Source organism: Arctopsyche grandis, chromosome 13 (genome assembly GCF_051622035.1).
Source record: "Arctopsyche grandis isolate Sample6627 chromosome 13, ASM5162203v2, whole genome shotgun sequence".
Lineage (NCBI taxonomy): Eukaryota > Metazoa > Arthropoda > Insecta > Trichoptera > Hydropsychidae > Arctopsyche > Arctopsyche grandis.
The window spans coordinates 10,174,402-10,191,102 of NC_135367.1; the positions used below are offsets into that span (position 1 = coordinate 10,174,402).

General features: G+C 35.5%; 3 protein-coding genes across 3 annotated transcripts in view; 1 reads left to right on the forward strand and 2 right to left on the reverse strand.

The window, feature by feature from the left end:
• Positions 1–238: 238 nt before the first annotated feature.
• Positions 239–3,043, reverse strand: LOC143921105 (uncharacterized). The gene is made up of 3 exons (XM_077444233.1): positions 2,638–3,043; positions 2,316–2,549; positions 239–2,241 (listed from the first exon to the last, which is right to left on the reverse strand). Exons 1-3 carry the CDS (start codon positions 2,749–2,751, stop codon positions 1,213–1,215), a joined length of 1,377 nt encoding a protein of 458 aa, XP_077300359.1. The 5' UTR covers positions 2,752–3,043; the 3' UTR covers positions 239–1,212.
• A 1,134-nt stretch (positions 3,044–4,177) lies between these two features.
• LOC143921106 (uncharacterized) lies at positions 4,178–7,102 on the forward strand. Its single transcript, XM_077444234.1, has 3 exons — positions 4,178–4,397; positions 5,514–5,807; positions 5,877–7,102. The coding sequence occupies exons 1-3, from the start codon at positions 4,275–4,277 to the stop codon at positions 6,690–6,692; spliced, it is 1,233 nt and encodes a 410-aa protein (XP_077300360.1). The 5' UTR covers positions 4,178–4,274; the 3' UTR covers positions 6,693–7,102.
• LOC143921588 (uncharacterized) overlaps positions 6,911–16,701 on the reverse strand; it is a 57,130-nt gene continuing 47,339 nt past the window's right edge. The window contains exon 2 of the mRNA XM_077444939.1: positions 6,911–6,955. Within this exon, the coding sequence (XP_077301065.1) occupies positions 6,911–6,955 (45 nt within the window). The remainder of the gene's footprint in view (positions 6,956–16,701) is intronic.

The window sequence follows — 16,701 nt, forward strand, 5'->3', positions numbered from 1 at the left end:
AATTCTTATCGACATGACGTAATTTTTTTTTACACCTATACATAATTCTAATGCGGGCTCTTCACTCGTGTGCGAACACGGCGCGAAATCGCGCCGCGAATCTGCGAGTGTAGTGACATCTTTTTACTAACATATTTTTATTTTGTTCGTGCCAGTGGCGTAGCTAGAATTTTGGGCCCTGATGCAAAAATTTCTCCCCACTTCCTGGCCGGTTTGTTCGCTTCTGATTTTATTTCTTCGTATGAATTTCGTAATCTACTAACATTCTCATATATACGATCCAACACCAAAGTGGCTTCGTCTAAACTTTAAAGTAAGATCTCTTTTCTGCAATCGATGTCTTCGAAACCACAGGACTCTCAAGAAGCTGTCCGAGCACATGTTGGCCGCAATCGCCTTTATGTGAAGCCAGACGTGTGACGGTCGACTATCGCCGATTGGCTCGTTGGAGATCAATTTTGTGAAGCGAACGTTCTCGCTGTCTGTTATGAGGGATGCCATGCCAGTGATGGGGACGGGGCGTATGAATGAAATACAGGGATATATATATATAATAGCTTCAGGTACACCGTTTAATGGTACCGGCTAGGGTGAGTGTGGGAGATGAAAGAGGTGTCGATCGACAAGTCCAACAAAAAGGAAGAGACGAGTATTATAGAGAATTACATAGGTAAAAAAAGGTATTGGCTTTCCATATTATATTGAAGATTTTATACAAGTTTTGCTTATTGGGTACGAAATCAAATCACGAAAAGTTGAACTTTCAAGCTCAAAAATTTAATAACTGTGACACAATTATTTTGACAGATTTTGTGTCCCAAGGTCTTATTTCGGACACATAATAGCCGATAAAGGCATATTGTCTAAACCAGAAAGAAATTAGATGCATTGAGGAATATCAAAAACCAAAAACTCCAAAAGAAATCAAATCTTTTATTACAAGGTCTTATAGGCTAGTTATTACCGCAAATTCATAGAGAACTTGAGTAAAACTGGTAATCCATTAAAAACCTTGTTGAAAAGACATGTACTTTAATTAGGGACTCCTTGTAACCTTTTTAATGTAACAAACCTTGTTTGATACATTAAAAGAACAATTAACATCAATTTTACAATATTCAGATTTTACCCAAGAGTTTGTTTTAACATCTGATGTCTCCGACTGACGGAAGAAACACCGTTAAAAAGTGAAATTTGTCTCTAATCATTTACTCAAAAATGTAAAGAGGTTTTCATATGTTTCATAAGGTTAAATCTCCTAGTAAATGCTTTTGAGCAAACGACACATTCGAACGGTTTTTCTCCCGAGTGGAATTTCAAATGATTCATAAGGTTAAATTTCCTAGTAAATGCTTTTAGGCAAATTTCACATTTCAACAGTTTTTCTCCCGGGTGGATTTTCATATGATTCTTAAGTTTATATCTTTCAATAAATGATTTTAAGCAAATGTCACATTGGAACGGTTTTTCTCCTAAGTGGATTTTAATATGATTCTTAAGTCTAAATCTTTCAGTAAATGATTTTAGGCAAATGTCACATTTGAACAGTTTATCTCCAGGGTGGATTTTCATATGATTCTTAAGGATGCTTTTTTGAGTAAATGATTTGAAACAAATGTCACATTTGAACGGTTTTTCTCCAGAGTGGCATCTCATATGTCGTATGAGGTTATAACCTTTAGTAAATGATTTTAAACAAATATCACATTTGTGTGGCTTTGCCCCATTATGAACACTCATGTGTTCACTGATGCTTCGTTTCCTATTAAATTCCTTCGAGCAAATGTCACATTTGTATAGCTTTACCCGACTATGAACAATCATATGTACACCGAGGTTAGATTTTTCCATGAATGATTTTAAACAAATATCACATTTGAACGGTTTTTCTTCATAGTGGTATCTCATATGTCGCAGAAGGTTAGATTTTCTAGTAAATGATTTTAAACAAATGCCACATTTGTGTGGCTTTACCCTATTGTGAACAATCATGTGTTCACTGACGCTTTGTGATTTATTAAATGCCTTAGAACAAATTTCACATTCATGCAGCTTTCTTTGAGTGTGAGATGTTTTATGTATCACAAGATTGTGTTTAGAAGTAAACGATTTGTCTTGGAAATTAATTTTATCATCCAATTCACAATGTGTAGAGCGCGCCTTATCTGAAGGTTTTCGTAATGGTAATTCTTCCACTGGAATGTCAATTTTATCATTCGAAGTAATTTGTCCTCCATGTGTCTACAAAATGAACCAAACGTTATAAAATTCAATATGTTGGAATCGTTCACGGAAATTGAATTTCATTCACTTACCTCATCATCGTCTGGTGAATTAGAAATTTTGAGTCGTATATTAGAATCTGACTGATCTTCCCATATTAAATCTTCGAGCAATACTTCCTCCGGCTCGACTTTCAAACATACGTTTGATCCCACTCTCGACCTTTTATCACTTCGAAAACAAGCATTTCGAAAGCTATTGAGCAATTCCAGGTTTTCGACACACGAAAGGCATATCACATCTGGCAGACGATCTCCTTTCCTAACCTGTCAATGAAAAGGGCATTGATGATTACGAGGATTAATGAATTAACAAAAGCAACTGTTGTTGTTAACAATAGCAAGTGTAACTAACCCGCAGCTGACAGCAGGTCCAAATGCGTTGCACCAAACGCTGTGGACGAGGATCGTCATGGATGGAGACGGAAGCGTCTGGTGGGGCAGAGCAAAGGCAAAGTCTGCACTCCATCGCTACTTCGACAGGAGAAATACAAACTCCTGGAGAGATGAGAGTGGACGATAGATTTAGACGACATAGCCTATATCGTCTACATATCAGCCATAACTCCAAACGTCTCTATTATAATTAGAGCCCGGAATCTGAAGGGGCTGTTTATTGTTCAAAGATTGTAAATGCATTGTTAAAGGTTTGCCGAACCTTTTTTACAAAGGATTTACAACAATGGAACAATAGGCGGGATGTTTCCGGCCCCTTCAGATTCCGACCTCTAATTATAATAGACGTTTGAAGCTTTTCTGACAACATTTTGACAAGAACTCGCCTGGAGCAGCGCTACTCAAATGCCGGTCCGCGGTCAAATGTATTGAATGGTCCCCAAAAACACCATCAATCGAAATATTGTACTAATGAGAACTCGACTGCCAGATATTCCGTGATCGAGATTTGAGTGACATGCGCGAGATCACTTTTTGAGAAATAATCCGTTTACCATATTGAATGTGCATATTTTAAGCTTTGTGCGTTAATTATGACGACGAGACTCCAACATCTCAAATATTACCCTTTTTTTTCGGTGTTGCTAAAAATCTTCTAGAAGCTTACTCGTGTTATGCTACAGTAACACAGTACACATAATATGCAGTATAATTAACGTGACCATACGTCCCGTTTTGAACGAGACCATCCCGTTTTTAAGTAGCCCATACCCAAGCCCCAAGCATAGCTCCAGGACGTCAAAATGTCCCGTTTTCAAAAAGAGAACAACCCACCATAGAAATCTTCCATTACCCCATAAAAATCTGGACGAGATTTTTGTAAGGTACAATTATGACAATGGACATCTAATGCTCTTTTCGGAAAAATCGTCTTCTTACTGTTGTCGTTACCCATTTCTATTCATCAATATATTTTTGATAGATAGAATCAGGCGCGGTTCGTGCATAGGAACTGCGGCGCTGCAGCACCCCCAGAAAAAATACAAAAAAATCACATTTGTATACATTTACAACTTGTGAATATAATTGAAATAAGAATGGTTAGATATTTGATATAATCATTATTAATGAGTATGTCAAATATATCTAAATACAAGTTGTAAACGCTATTTTTTTGGAATTTTTCTGGGGGTGCTGCAGCGCCGCAGTTCATATGCACGAGCCGCGCCTGGATAGAACTGCTTCACCATAATTTTTTTATATATTTTATTTTAGTATTATATTTATTATATATTTATATATATATATATATATATATATATATATATATATATATATATATATATATATATATATATATATATATATATATATATATATATATATATATATATATATTTGTTAATGTGGACGATAAGGATTTCGCTGTCCTATCGTCTGGAATAAAAATATATGATTATTAAATCAAGCAGTTAGATCATGGCTGTAATGCAAACTTCGTAGTCCATTATTTTGACAGATCTTTGTATACATATTATATTTTAGTATAAGCATTTCCTGTGCTTTGATTTCGTTTTGGTATCGAATGAAATTGGCATGGAGAAACGGATGATGACGTGTCGACTATGTCTCTGCTCAACATCAGCCATATCTTCTGTGTCTATCTTTGATAATCCTGAACCTTTGGTGCAACGCATTTCAACCTGCTGTCAGCTTCAGGTCGGTTTCGGTTACAGTTTCAGTTATCAATGTTGTTTATTATGTAAAACAAAAACAGGTCTTTGACAATATCATAATCAATGTGCGAGAAAAATGCACTGGCATCTTCGGATTTCCGAAGATGCCTTTTCTTTCTCTGTTTATAAGTCTGCTCGAAATTACCCAGCGCTAATGTCATATGGAAATATTAATAGGGAGTTGATAAGTAAATGATTATCTCACTTCAGTTTCGCGTAACGTTTCACCATTTCCACACTGTGTGATGCTGATGTTTTAGTTTAAATATTTTGTGGTAAAAAATATATTATATTATAAAATATTCTTTCATGATGATTTTATTGATTCGTCTTGTGGATTAGATACAATTTTTTCTGGTCAGGATTTTTCTGATTAATATTTTTTATTTAAGCCGTTTCAACCTTTGAAGGACGGAGCGTCGAGATTGGACGAGTCTCCCGAACCGGGGTCAAGTAAGACCCCAGTATTTTTTGATCAAAATACAGCTTTTATCAATACAAATGGGTTCAATATGTATCTTAATAATCATTTTATTCATCAACTTAAAAAAGATTTAGTCGTATAGCATGTTTTTGACTATTTTTGTATTAAAAAATAACGACAAGCATCAACATGCGTCCGCATACGGGTAAGGCCAACAGGCAACTGGATGACTCATACGCTCTCGCACTCCAAAAATATAGATGTCTCTTTCTCTAGTATCGATTCATCAAACAACAAGAATATGCAAGCGAACACTCAAAAACATGACTTATCGCTACCGCCTATAAATCATACTTTGGAACGTAGAAATGTATAAATGTATTTCTTCACGTTCTAAATCATACAAAATCTATTAAAAAAAAATTCTTGTAGTTCATTCTAGAAATACAAGAAATATATAGGGTGTATAGCTTTGAAAACCACATAGTTATTACGAAAAACGTAAAAATGGGGTGGCACTCGCATACCCCACGTCGGTGAGGGAGGGTTGAAGGTCAATGGAGTTGATAAATTAAACCCTTAACAAGTGATATGCAAGGTCACTTTCCCTCCCTCCTAATAGCTGCTATTGACATGACTCGTTATTTTATTCCTCAATCATTAAATCATTTTCAGGTTAAAAAAGGCGACAAGCTGCCAGATATGATATGTATTTCATGTGATAACAACATTAATTTGCTAAGCAATTTTAAAAACATTTGCATTCAAAGCGATGAAATGGCGAAATTGAGATTAACTCAGTGTTTGGATATCAAAATTGAAGAAATTTTACTGGATGATCTATTATGGCAAAATGAATTTGATGCTGAACCGAATATCTATGATTCTCCCTATAATGATGAAAACAATGGACGGAAATCAGAAAACTTAAAACAGAACAAATGCTCAATTGTAGATGAAATTGAACTGGTAAGGTTACGTTTCAGTAGTGCGAAATATATTATAATAAAACTGCATAATTTTCGTTTTATTTTACAGATACATGAAGGAAAAAATATTGATATTTCAACTGAAGATCAAATATATAAATGTGACGTGTGTTTAAAATCATTTAAACATAAATCTAAACTGGAGACACATTTGAGAACTCACACTGGGGAAAAACCTTACGAATGTGAAATCTGTTTGAAATCGTTTAATCATAGGTCTCATTTGTTAGTGCACATAAAAAGTCACACTGGAAAAAAACCTTACCAATGCGATATCTGCTTAAAATCATTTATTCTTAAATATAACCTTGTGACGCACTTGAAGACTCACTCTGGGGAAAAACCTCACAAATGTGATATTTGCCTAAAATCATTTAGTCCAAATTATAACCTAATGACACACTTGAGAACTCACATTGGGGAAAAATCTCACCAGTGCAAAGTTTGTTCAAAATCATTTTTCCTAAAAGTCGTCCTTATGAACCATATGAAAACCCACACTGAGGAAAACCCTTATCACTGTGAAATTTGTTATAAATCATATGGGCTTAAATCTACCCTTCAGATACACATGAGAACTCACACTGAGGAAAAATCAGACCAATGTGATATATGCTTAAAATCGTTTAGTCTTAAATGTGGCCTTTTGAAACAGTCGAGGACGCACACCGAGGAGAAATCTCACCAATGCAAAATATGTTCAAATTCATTTAATCATAGCCCGAAGCTATCGTCACACATGACAACTCACACTGGATATAAACCTCACCAGTGCGAAATCTGCTTAAAATCATTTAGCTTCAGATGTACGCTTTTGAAACATATGAAAAGTCACTCAAACCTCATCAACGCGATATACGTGTAGAAACATTTATTTGTAAATGCGAACTTCACTCATATGTTATCTATTTAAATTATCTAGTTATAAATATTACTTTCCAGTACACATGGAAACATAATACTAAAAAGTATGCGTTATAATTAATGACATTATAGCAACAAAAAAGAAGAAGAACATTTTTTATTATATATTTATGTATAACATAATTATAATCGACAATTCGTTTTGTCGCATCGAGAAATTTATGGCGGCTCGCTATAAAGCGCCAAACGAGTATCATTATCAACCTGTACCACATGTCGCATCACAAAGTGAATCCTATATATTCTGTGTTCAGAAATAGGATAGGAGTTTGAAAAGGCACTCGCCCGGTATCCGTGGGTCGAGCCTGTTATATGTATGTATATCGGAAACAATAAAGTCGAATAAACGTTGTCGTGCCTTTCATTGGCCCTAAGCCCTACATGAATCCCTACACACATATGCACTTAAACAATAGGTACAGATCTTTTAGTTCACCAAGTCTTATCTATTAACCCTTTGCCCGCGGATGACCGCTATAGACGTCATGCATAAAACGCCATTATTGAGAATGGCTCACTGTGTAAAAAAAATACTTCAAGCGTGATTCACTATTTAAAAAGGGGTGTTCCGACCGATTTCCTTATGGTCGACTTTCGTGGCCTTACTTTACGACCTACGAAAGGTGGCCGATGTTTTTTGTACTGGCCGCATTATGCTGCGTACGGACCAAACCAACGACGATTTTGGTCCAACGATTTAACCAGCAGGATAAAACCAGTAGCGTACAAAATATCGAAATAAAAATTAAATTTAAAAATTGAAATTAAATATCAAAATTAAAAATATTATTATATTAAAATTAAATTCAAATATCAAAATAAAATTATAATCAATATATTAAAATTAAAATAAAATATTGAAAGTTAAAACAGAACATGCCCAATTTAAATAAATTTTCGAGATTGACCTAAAATTAGATCGTCAACAATCACATACAGGTAATCCTCGACTTTTGTTTGTCGAAGATGTTTTGACTTACGTAGATACGCACTAAGATCGAAAAAAAAATCAAAGAATTATTATTTTTACTTCCCCGTAATGCGCAGTTACTGAGAATATATCATGTGTTAGTATGGGTGACCGAGTGATGGTTTCAACCCGAAACGTTGTCGGTTTATCAAACGAAATTTTTTTATCTTCAACTGTTTCTCTCGTCGAAATAAATCAATTAATTAAATCATTTCAGAGGTAAATTTTACCGGATAATGTCTTCAATTGTTTCTCTCGTCGAAATGATATTTTTTTTTATCTTTCACATCCGGTTGTTTTTTTTTTGGCTTACAAAGCGTTCGGAAGGATGAAGTCAAGATTATTAGTTTCAATATTGTGAGTGTTGAAGATACACGTGTTTTGCTACGCAAATTTTTAGTACGACATGGAGAAAGTTCTAATCAAAAAAAAATAGAGAGTGGACAAACGAAGATATTATATTATTTATAGACTTATACCGTGAAAAGCCGTCGCTTTGGAATCCGACACATAAAAAATACAAATTAAATATATACTTTACTGTGATGCGCAATTGGTGGTGTTTTAGTACATGGAAAAAATAAAAAATAAAAAAAATTCGGATGTGACCAACCCATGACTTTATCTATGTATTTGAGGAATATAAGAAAGTCACAAAACAAAATTCTATATTGAACCGTACAGACACATGTAGGGATACTTGCACAAGACAAGAGATCTACTACCGGTTGTCGGATTTTGTTCAATTTTTTTTCATTACTTAAAATCACTATCAGTATTATACACATTAAATATCAAGAAAATATAAATAATTTAAAAGGTCAAAATAAAATAATGAAAAAATAATGAAATATTGTTTTTAAAAAAAATACTACTTCCGGTTTACAAATTCTGACCAAAACATTAGCAGCTCTAAGTTAGTACATAAAGAATACAAATATAAATTTTCAGCTTCATATGTTCAGGAGTGTGGACAGAATCCAGGCGACAACATTTTTCACCTTTCTAAGAGGAAAAAATCCCACTTCCGGTTTATTAAATTTAGTGATATTTTTTATTTTCATCACATTGATACAATAATTATACTTGAATTTTTTTTGTGAATACACATGTTTAAGGGGTCAAAAAAAATAGTGGAAGAAAAATCGAACAAGAGTAAACTGCCACTTCCGGTTGAGGGATGGTTACCTGATTTTATATATAACTTTTAATTACGCTTAAACTTCTAGATATTAAATTTCAGTTCAGTAAACTAAAAGGTTTCTGAGAAAAACATAAAAAACCTCGATTCTCTAAACTAAAAGTATAACTTCCGGTCAAATAAAAATATTAAAAAAATATAAGGTTATAAAAATTATTATTTCTATCACATTTAAAAAGATTTCAGTCCGATTCGATTGGGAGATAATTGAATTCAAAAACTTAAAAAAAAGAAGCCACTTACATATGTATAAATGGAGGTACCATTTCCGATCAATTTAAAAATTTGAAAAAATTTTACGTCGTGTCGATAAGAATTTCAGTAACCGATACTAAGTTTCAGTTCGATAGGATTAACGGTGTTAAAAAAATCCTCAAAATAGACAGACACACACACATTTTTTCTAGATCATGAAAACGTGATCAGTAATGGATTCTGAGTGTGAATTAGTCAAAATCTCGAGTTCGAATTTTCACATGATCACGAAACTTCATCTATTGTTACTACGTACATAGATAAAGTAAAAATAGAGAGTAGAACAGTAAAGTATATATAATAACACAGAAAAGTATATACACAATCACAGTATATCATTTCTCTGCTTACGAGCGAAAAACAATTATACGGTATGAGTTGATTTGAGATTGTATTTGTATATTCATGAATTCGCTCCCATTCGATAAAAAAAGAGGTTAGTAAAATCCATCGTCTTGTCGGGAAATAATATTATTAAATACATTTATCGGATAAATTTATCTGAGAGGTAAAATTTATCGGATAATGTGTGATTATTAATTTTATTTCGACGAAAGAAAAAAAAACCCTTTGACAAATCACCGACATTTTTTTTGTTAAATATTTCATCGACGTGATGACTTATAAGTAGTCACCGGAGCCTGAGGGGGCCGTGTATTGTTCAAAGGTTGTAAATGCATTGTTAAAGGTTTGCCGAACAATGGATAGCACTGTGACTACCTCTACTTATAAGAAACAACAACAAGGTTTTTTTCGCTCGTAATTATAATATTTCTCTGGTTGTAATGCGCATCGCTGTAATTCAAAACATTGTTGTAATTCAAAACATCAACGATGATCTAATTTTAGCTCAATCTCGCTCGTTAACTTAATTTTGACATTTAATTTCAATTTTTTTATTTAATTTTTATTTCGATATTTTGTACGCTACTGGTTTTAAAAGTTGGCCCAAAATCGTCGTTGGTTAAATATTTCCGAAGGGGGAAACACAGTAGTTATCGTGACGACTTAAAAGAAACAATAACAAGGTTTTTTTCACTCGTAATTATAATATTTCTCTGGTTGTAATGCGCATCGTCGTAATTCAAAACATTGTTGTAATTCAAAACATCAACGATGATCTAATTTTAGCTCAATCTCGCTCGTTAGCTTAATTTTGATATTTAATTTCAATTTTTTTAATTTAATTTTTATTTCGATATTTTGTACGCTACCGGTTTTGAAAGTTGGCCCAAAATCGTCGTTGGTTTGGTGCGTACGGACCATTAGACGCGGCCATCTCACTTCCGCTTAAAGGTCTGTTCATACTTATCCAGCACGACCCGTATCCTGCAGGTGTCGTGCAAGTGCGGATGTATTCTTTGGTACATTCTATATGGACGCGCATGCGCGAATGGAGTATGAATACGTCCATATAATGTACCAAAGAATACTACCCGTATACGAACTTCGACATTGCAAAAATATACAAAGAACTCGCTACCCTCACTAAACCTAACCCAACCTAACCTAACCATCACCGAAATCAAAGAATTCGAGATTGTAAGTTATTCACAAATCGTGCTAACCGCAACAAACCTAACCCAACCTAACCTAACCATCACCGAAATCAAAGAATTCGACATTGCAAAAATATACAAAAAACTCGCTAATCTCACCAAACCTAACCCAACCTAACCTAACCATCACCGAAATCAAAGAATTCGACATTGCAAAAATATACAAAGAGCTCGCTACCCTCACTAAACCTAACCCAACCTAACCTAACCATCACCTAAATAAAAGAATTTGACATTGCAAAAATATACAAAAACTCGCTAATCTCACCAAACCTAACCCAACCTAACCTATCCATCACCGAAATCAAAGAATTCGACATTGCAAAAATATACACAAAAGGTGGTTACCATCACCGAAATCAAAGAAATCGAGATTGTAAGTTATTCACAAAACTCGCTAACCTCACCAAACCTAACCCAACCTAACCTTACCAAGACCGGAATGAAAGAATTCCTGTAAGTAAGATTTACACAAAACTAAAAAGCCTCACCAAACCTAGCCCAACCTAACCTAACCATCACCGAAATCAAAGAATTCGACATTGCAAAAATATACAAAGAACTCGCTACCCTCACTAAACCTAACCCAACCTAACCTAACCATCACCGAAATCAAAGAATTCGAGATTGTAAGTTATTCACAAATCGTGCTAACCGCACCAAACCTAACCCAACCTAACCTAACCATCACCGAAATCAAAGAATTCGACATTTGCAAAAATATACAAAAAACTCGCTACCCTCACCAAACCTAACCCAACCTAACCTAACTATAACCGAAATCAAAGAATTCGAGATTGTAAGTTATTCACTAAACGTGCTAACCGCACCAAACCAAACCCAACCTAACCTAAACATCACCGAAATCAAAGAATTCGACATTGCAAAAATATACACAAAAGGTGCTAATCTCACCAAACCTAACCCAACCTAACCTAACTATCACCGAAATCAAAGAATTCGACATTGCAAAAATATACAAAAAACTCGCTAACCTCACCAAACCTAACCCAACCTGACCTAACCATCAACAATATCAAATAATTCGACATTGCAAAAATATACAAAGACCTCGCTACCCTCACTAAACCTAACCCAACCTAACCTAACCATCACCGAAATCAAAGAATTCGAGATTGAAAGTTATTCACAAATCGAGCTAACCGCACCAAACCTAACCCAACCTAGCCTAACCATCACCGAAATCAAAGAATTTGACATTGCAAAAATATACACAAAAGGTGGTTACCTCACCAAAACTAACCCAACCTAACCTAACCATCACCGAAATCAAAGAATTCGACATTTGCAAAAATATACAAAAAACTCGCTACCGTCACCAAACCTAACCCAACCTAACCTAACTATAACCGAAATCAAAGAATTCGAGATTGTAAGTTATTCACTAAACGTGCTAACCGCACCAAACCTAACCCAACCTAACCTTACCAAGACCGGAATCAAAGAATTCCTGTAAGAAAGATTTACACAAAACTAAAAAGCCTCACCAAACCTAGCCCAACCTAACCTAACCATCACCGAAATCAAAGAATTCGACATTGCAAAAATATACAAAGAACTCGCTACCCTCACTAAACCTAACCCAACCTAACCTAACCATCACCGAAATCAAAGAATTCGACATTGCAAAAATATACAAAGAACTCGCTACCCTCACTAAACCTAACCCAACCTAACCTAACCATCACCGAAATCAAAGAATTCGACATTTGCAAAAATATACAAAAAACTCGCTACCCTCACCAGACCTAACCCAACCCAACCTAACTATAACCGAAATCAAAGAATTCGAGATTGTAAGTTATTCACTAAACGTGCTAACCGCACCAAACCTAACCCAACCTAACCTAAACATCACCGAAATCAAAGAATTCGACATTGCAAAAATATACAAAAAACTCGCTAGCCTCACCAAACCTAACCCAACCTAACCTAACCATCACCGAAATCAACGAATTCGACATTGCAAAAATATACACAAAATGTGGTAACCTCACCAAACCTAGCCCAACCTAACCAAAATATCACCGGAATCAAAGAATTCGAGATTGTAAGTTATTCACTAAACGTGCTAACCGCACCAAACCTAACCCAACCTAACCTAACCATCTCCGAAATCAAAGAATTCGACATTGCAAAAATATACACAAAAGGTGCTAACCTCACCAAACCTAACCCAACCTAACCTAAGTATCACCGAAATCAAAGAATTCGACATTGCAAAAATATACAAAAAACTCGCTAACCTCACCAAACCTAACCCAACCTGACCTAACCATCAACAATATCAAATAATTCGACATTGCAAAAATATACAAAGACCTCGCTACCCTCACTAAACCTAACCCAACCTAACCTAACCATCACCGAAATCAAAGAATTCGAGATTGTAAGTTATTCACAAATCGAGCTAACCGCACCAAACCTAACCCAACCTAGCCTAACCATCACCGAAATCAAAGAATTTGACATTGCAAAAATATACACAAAAGGTGGTTACCTCACCAAAACTAACCCAACCTAACCTAACCATCACCGAAATCAAAGAATTCGACATTTGCAAAAATATACAAAAAACTCGCTACCGTCACCAAACCTAACCCAACCTAACCTAACTATAACCGAAATCAAAGAATTCGAGATTGTAAGTTATTCACTAAACGTGCTAACCGCACCAAACCTAACCCAACCTAACCTTACCAAGACCGGAATCAAAGAATTCCTGTAAGAAAGATTTACACAAAACTAAAAAGCCTCACCAAACCTAGCCCAACCTAACCTAACCATCACCGAAATCAAAGAATTCGACATTGCAAAAATATACAAAGAACTCGCTACCCTCACTAAACCTAACCCAACCTAACCTAACCATCACCGAAATCAAAGAATTCGACATTGCAAAAATATACAAAGAACTCGCTACCCTCACTAAACCTAACCCAACCTAACCTAACCATCACCGAAATCAAAGAATTCTACATTTGCAAAAATATACAAAAAACTCGCTACCCTCACCAGACCTAACCCAACCCAACCTAACTATAACCGAAATCAAAGAATTCGAGATTGTAAGTTATTCACTAAACGTGCTAACCGCACCAAACCTAACCCAACCTAACCTAAACATCACCGAAATCAAAGAATTCGACATTGCAAAAATATACAAAAAACTCGCTAGCCTCACCAAACCTAACCCAACCTAACCTAACCATCACCGAAATCAACGAATTCGACATTGCAAAAATATACACAAAATGTGGTAACCTCACCAAACCTAGCCCAACCTAACCAAAATATCACCGAAATCAAAGAATTCGAGATTGTAAGTTATTCACTAAACGTGCTAACCGCACCAAACCTTACCCAACCTAACCTAACCATCTCCGAAATCAAAGAATTCGACATTGCAAAAATATACACAAAAGGTGCTAACCTCACCAAACCTAACCCAACCTAACCTAAGTATCACCGAAATCAAAGAATTCGACATTGCAAAAATATACAAAAAACTCGCTAACCTCACCAAACCTAACCCAACCTGACCTAACCATCAACAATATCAAATAATTCGACATTGCAAAAATATACAAAGAACTCGCTACCCTCACTAAACCTAACCCAACCTAACCTAACCATCACCGAAATCAAAGAATTCGAGATTGTAAGTTATTCACAAATCGTGCTAACCGCACCAAACCTAACCCAACCTAGCCTAACCATCACCGAAATCAAAGAATTTGACATTGCAAAAATACACAAAAAACTCGCTAGTCTCGCCAAACCCAACCCAACCTAACCTAACCATCACCGAAATCAAAGAATTCGAGATTGTAAGTTATTCACAAATCGTGCTAACCGCCCCAAACATAACCCAACTAAACCTAACCATCACCTAAATAAAAGAATTTGACATTGCAAAAATATACAAAAACTCGCTAATCTCACCAAACCTAACCCAACCTAACCTATCCATCACCGAAATCAAAGAATTCGACATTGCAAAAATATACACAAAAGGTGGTTACCTCACCAAAACTAACCCAACCTAACCTAACTATCACCGAAATCAAAGAATTCGACATTGCAAAAATATACAAAAAACTCGCTAGCCTCACCAAACCTAACCCAACCTAACCTAACCATCACCGAAATCAACGAATTCGACATTGCAAAAATATACACAAAATGTGGTAACCTCACCAAACCTAGCCCAACCTAACCAAAATATCACCGGAATCAAAGAATTCGGGATTGTAAGTTATTCACTAAACGTGCCAACCGCACCAAACCTAACCCAACCTAACCTAACCATCTCCGAAATCAAAGAATTCGATATTGCAAAAATATACACAAAAGGTGCTAACCTCACCAAACCTAACCCAACCTAACCTAAGTATCACCGAAATCAAAGAATTCGACATTGCAAAAATATACAAAAAACTCGCTAACCTCACCAAACCTAACCCAACCTGACCTAACCATCAACAATATCAAATAATTCGACATTGCAAAAATATACAAAGAACTCGCTACCCTCACTAAACCTAACCCAACCTAACCTAACCATCACCGAAATCAAAGAATTCGAGATTGTAAGTTATTCACAAATCGTGCTAACCGCACCAAACCTAACCCAACCTAGCCTAACCATCACCGAAATCAAAGAATTTGACATTGCAAAAATACACAAAAAACTCGCTAGTCTCGCCAAACCCAACCCAACCTAACCTAACCATCACCGAAATCAAAGAATTCGAGATTGTAAGTTATTAACAAATCGTGCTAACCGCCCCAAACCTAACCCAACTAAACCTAACCATCACCTAAATAAAAGAATTTGACATTGCAAAAATATACAAAAACTCGCTAATCTCACCAAACCTAACCCAACCTAACCTATCCATCACCGAAATCAAAGAATTCGACATTGCAAAAATATACACAAAAGGTGGTTACCTCACCAAAACTAACCCAACCTAACCTAACTATCACCGAAATCAAAGAATTCGACATTGCAAAAATATACAAAAAACTCGCTAGCCTCACCAAACCTAACCCAACCTAACCTAACCATCACCGAAATCAACGAATTCGACATTGCAAAAATATACACAAAATGTGGTAACCTCACCAAACCTAGCCCAACCTAACCAAAATATCACCGGAATCAAAGAATTCGGGATTGTAAGTTATTCACTAAACGTGCCAACCGCACCAAACCTAACCCAACCTAACCTAACCATCTCCGAAATCAAAGAATTCGATATTGCAAAAATATACACAAAAGGTGCTAACCTCACCAAACCTAACCCAACCTAACCTAAGTATCACCGAAATCAAAGAATTCGACATTGCAAAAATATACAAAAAACTCGCTAACCTCACCAAACCTAACCCAACCTGACCTAACCATCAACAATATCAAATAATTCGACATTGCAAAAATATACAAAGACCTCGCTACCCTCACTAAACCTAACCCAACCTAACCTAACCATCACCGAAATCAAAGAATTCGAGATGGTTAGTTATTCACAAATCGTGCTAACCGCACCAAACCTAACCCAACCTAGCCTAACCATCACCGAAATCAAAGAATTTGACATTGCAAAAATACACAAAAAACTCGCTAGTCTCGCCAAACCCAACCCAACCTAACCTAACCATCACCGAAATCAAAGAATTCGAGATTGTAAGTTATTCACAAATCGTGCTAACCGCCCTAAACCTAACCCAACTAAACCTAACCATCACCTAAATAAAAGAATTTGACATTGCAAAAATATACAAAAACTCGCTAATCTCACCAAACCTAACCCAAACTAACCTATCCATCACCGAAATCAAAGAATTCGACATTGCAAAAATATACACAAAAGGTGGTTACCTCACCAAAACTAACCCAACCTAACCTAACTATCACCGAAATCAAAGAATTCGACAT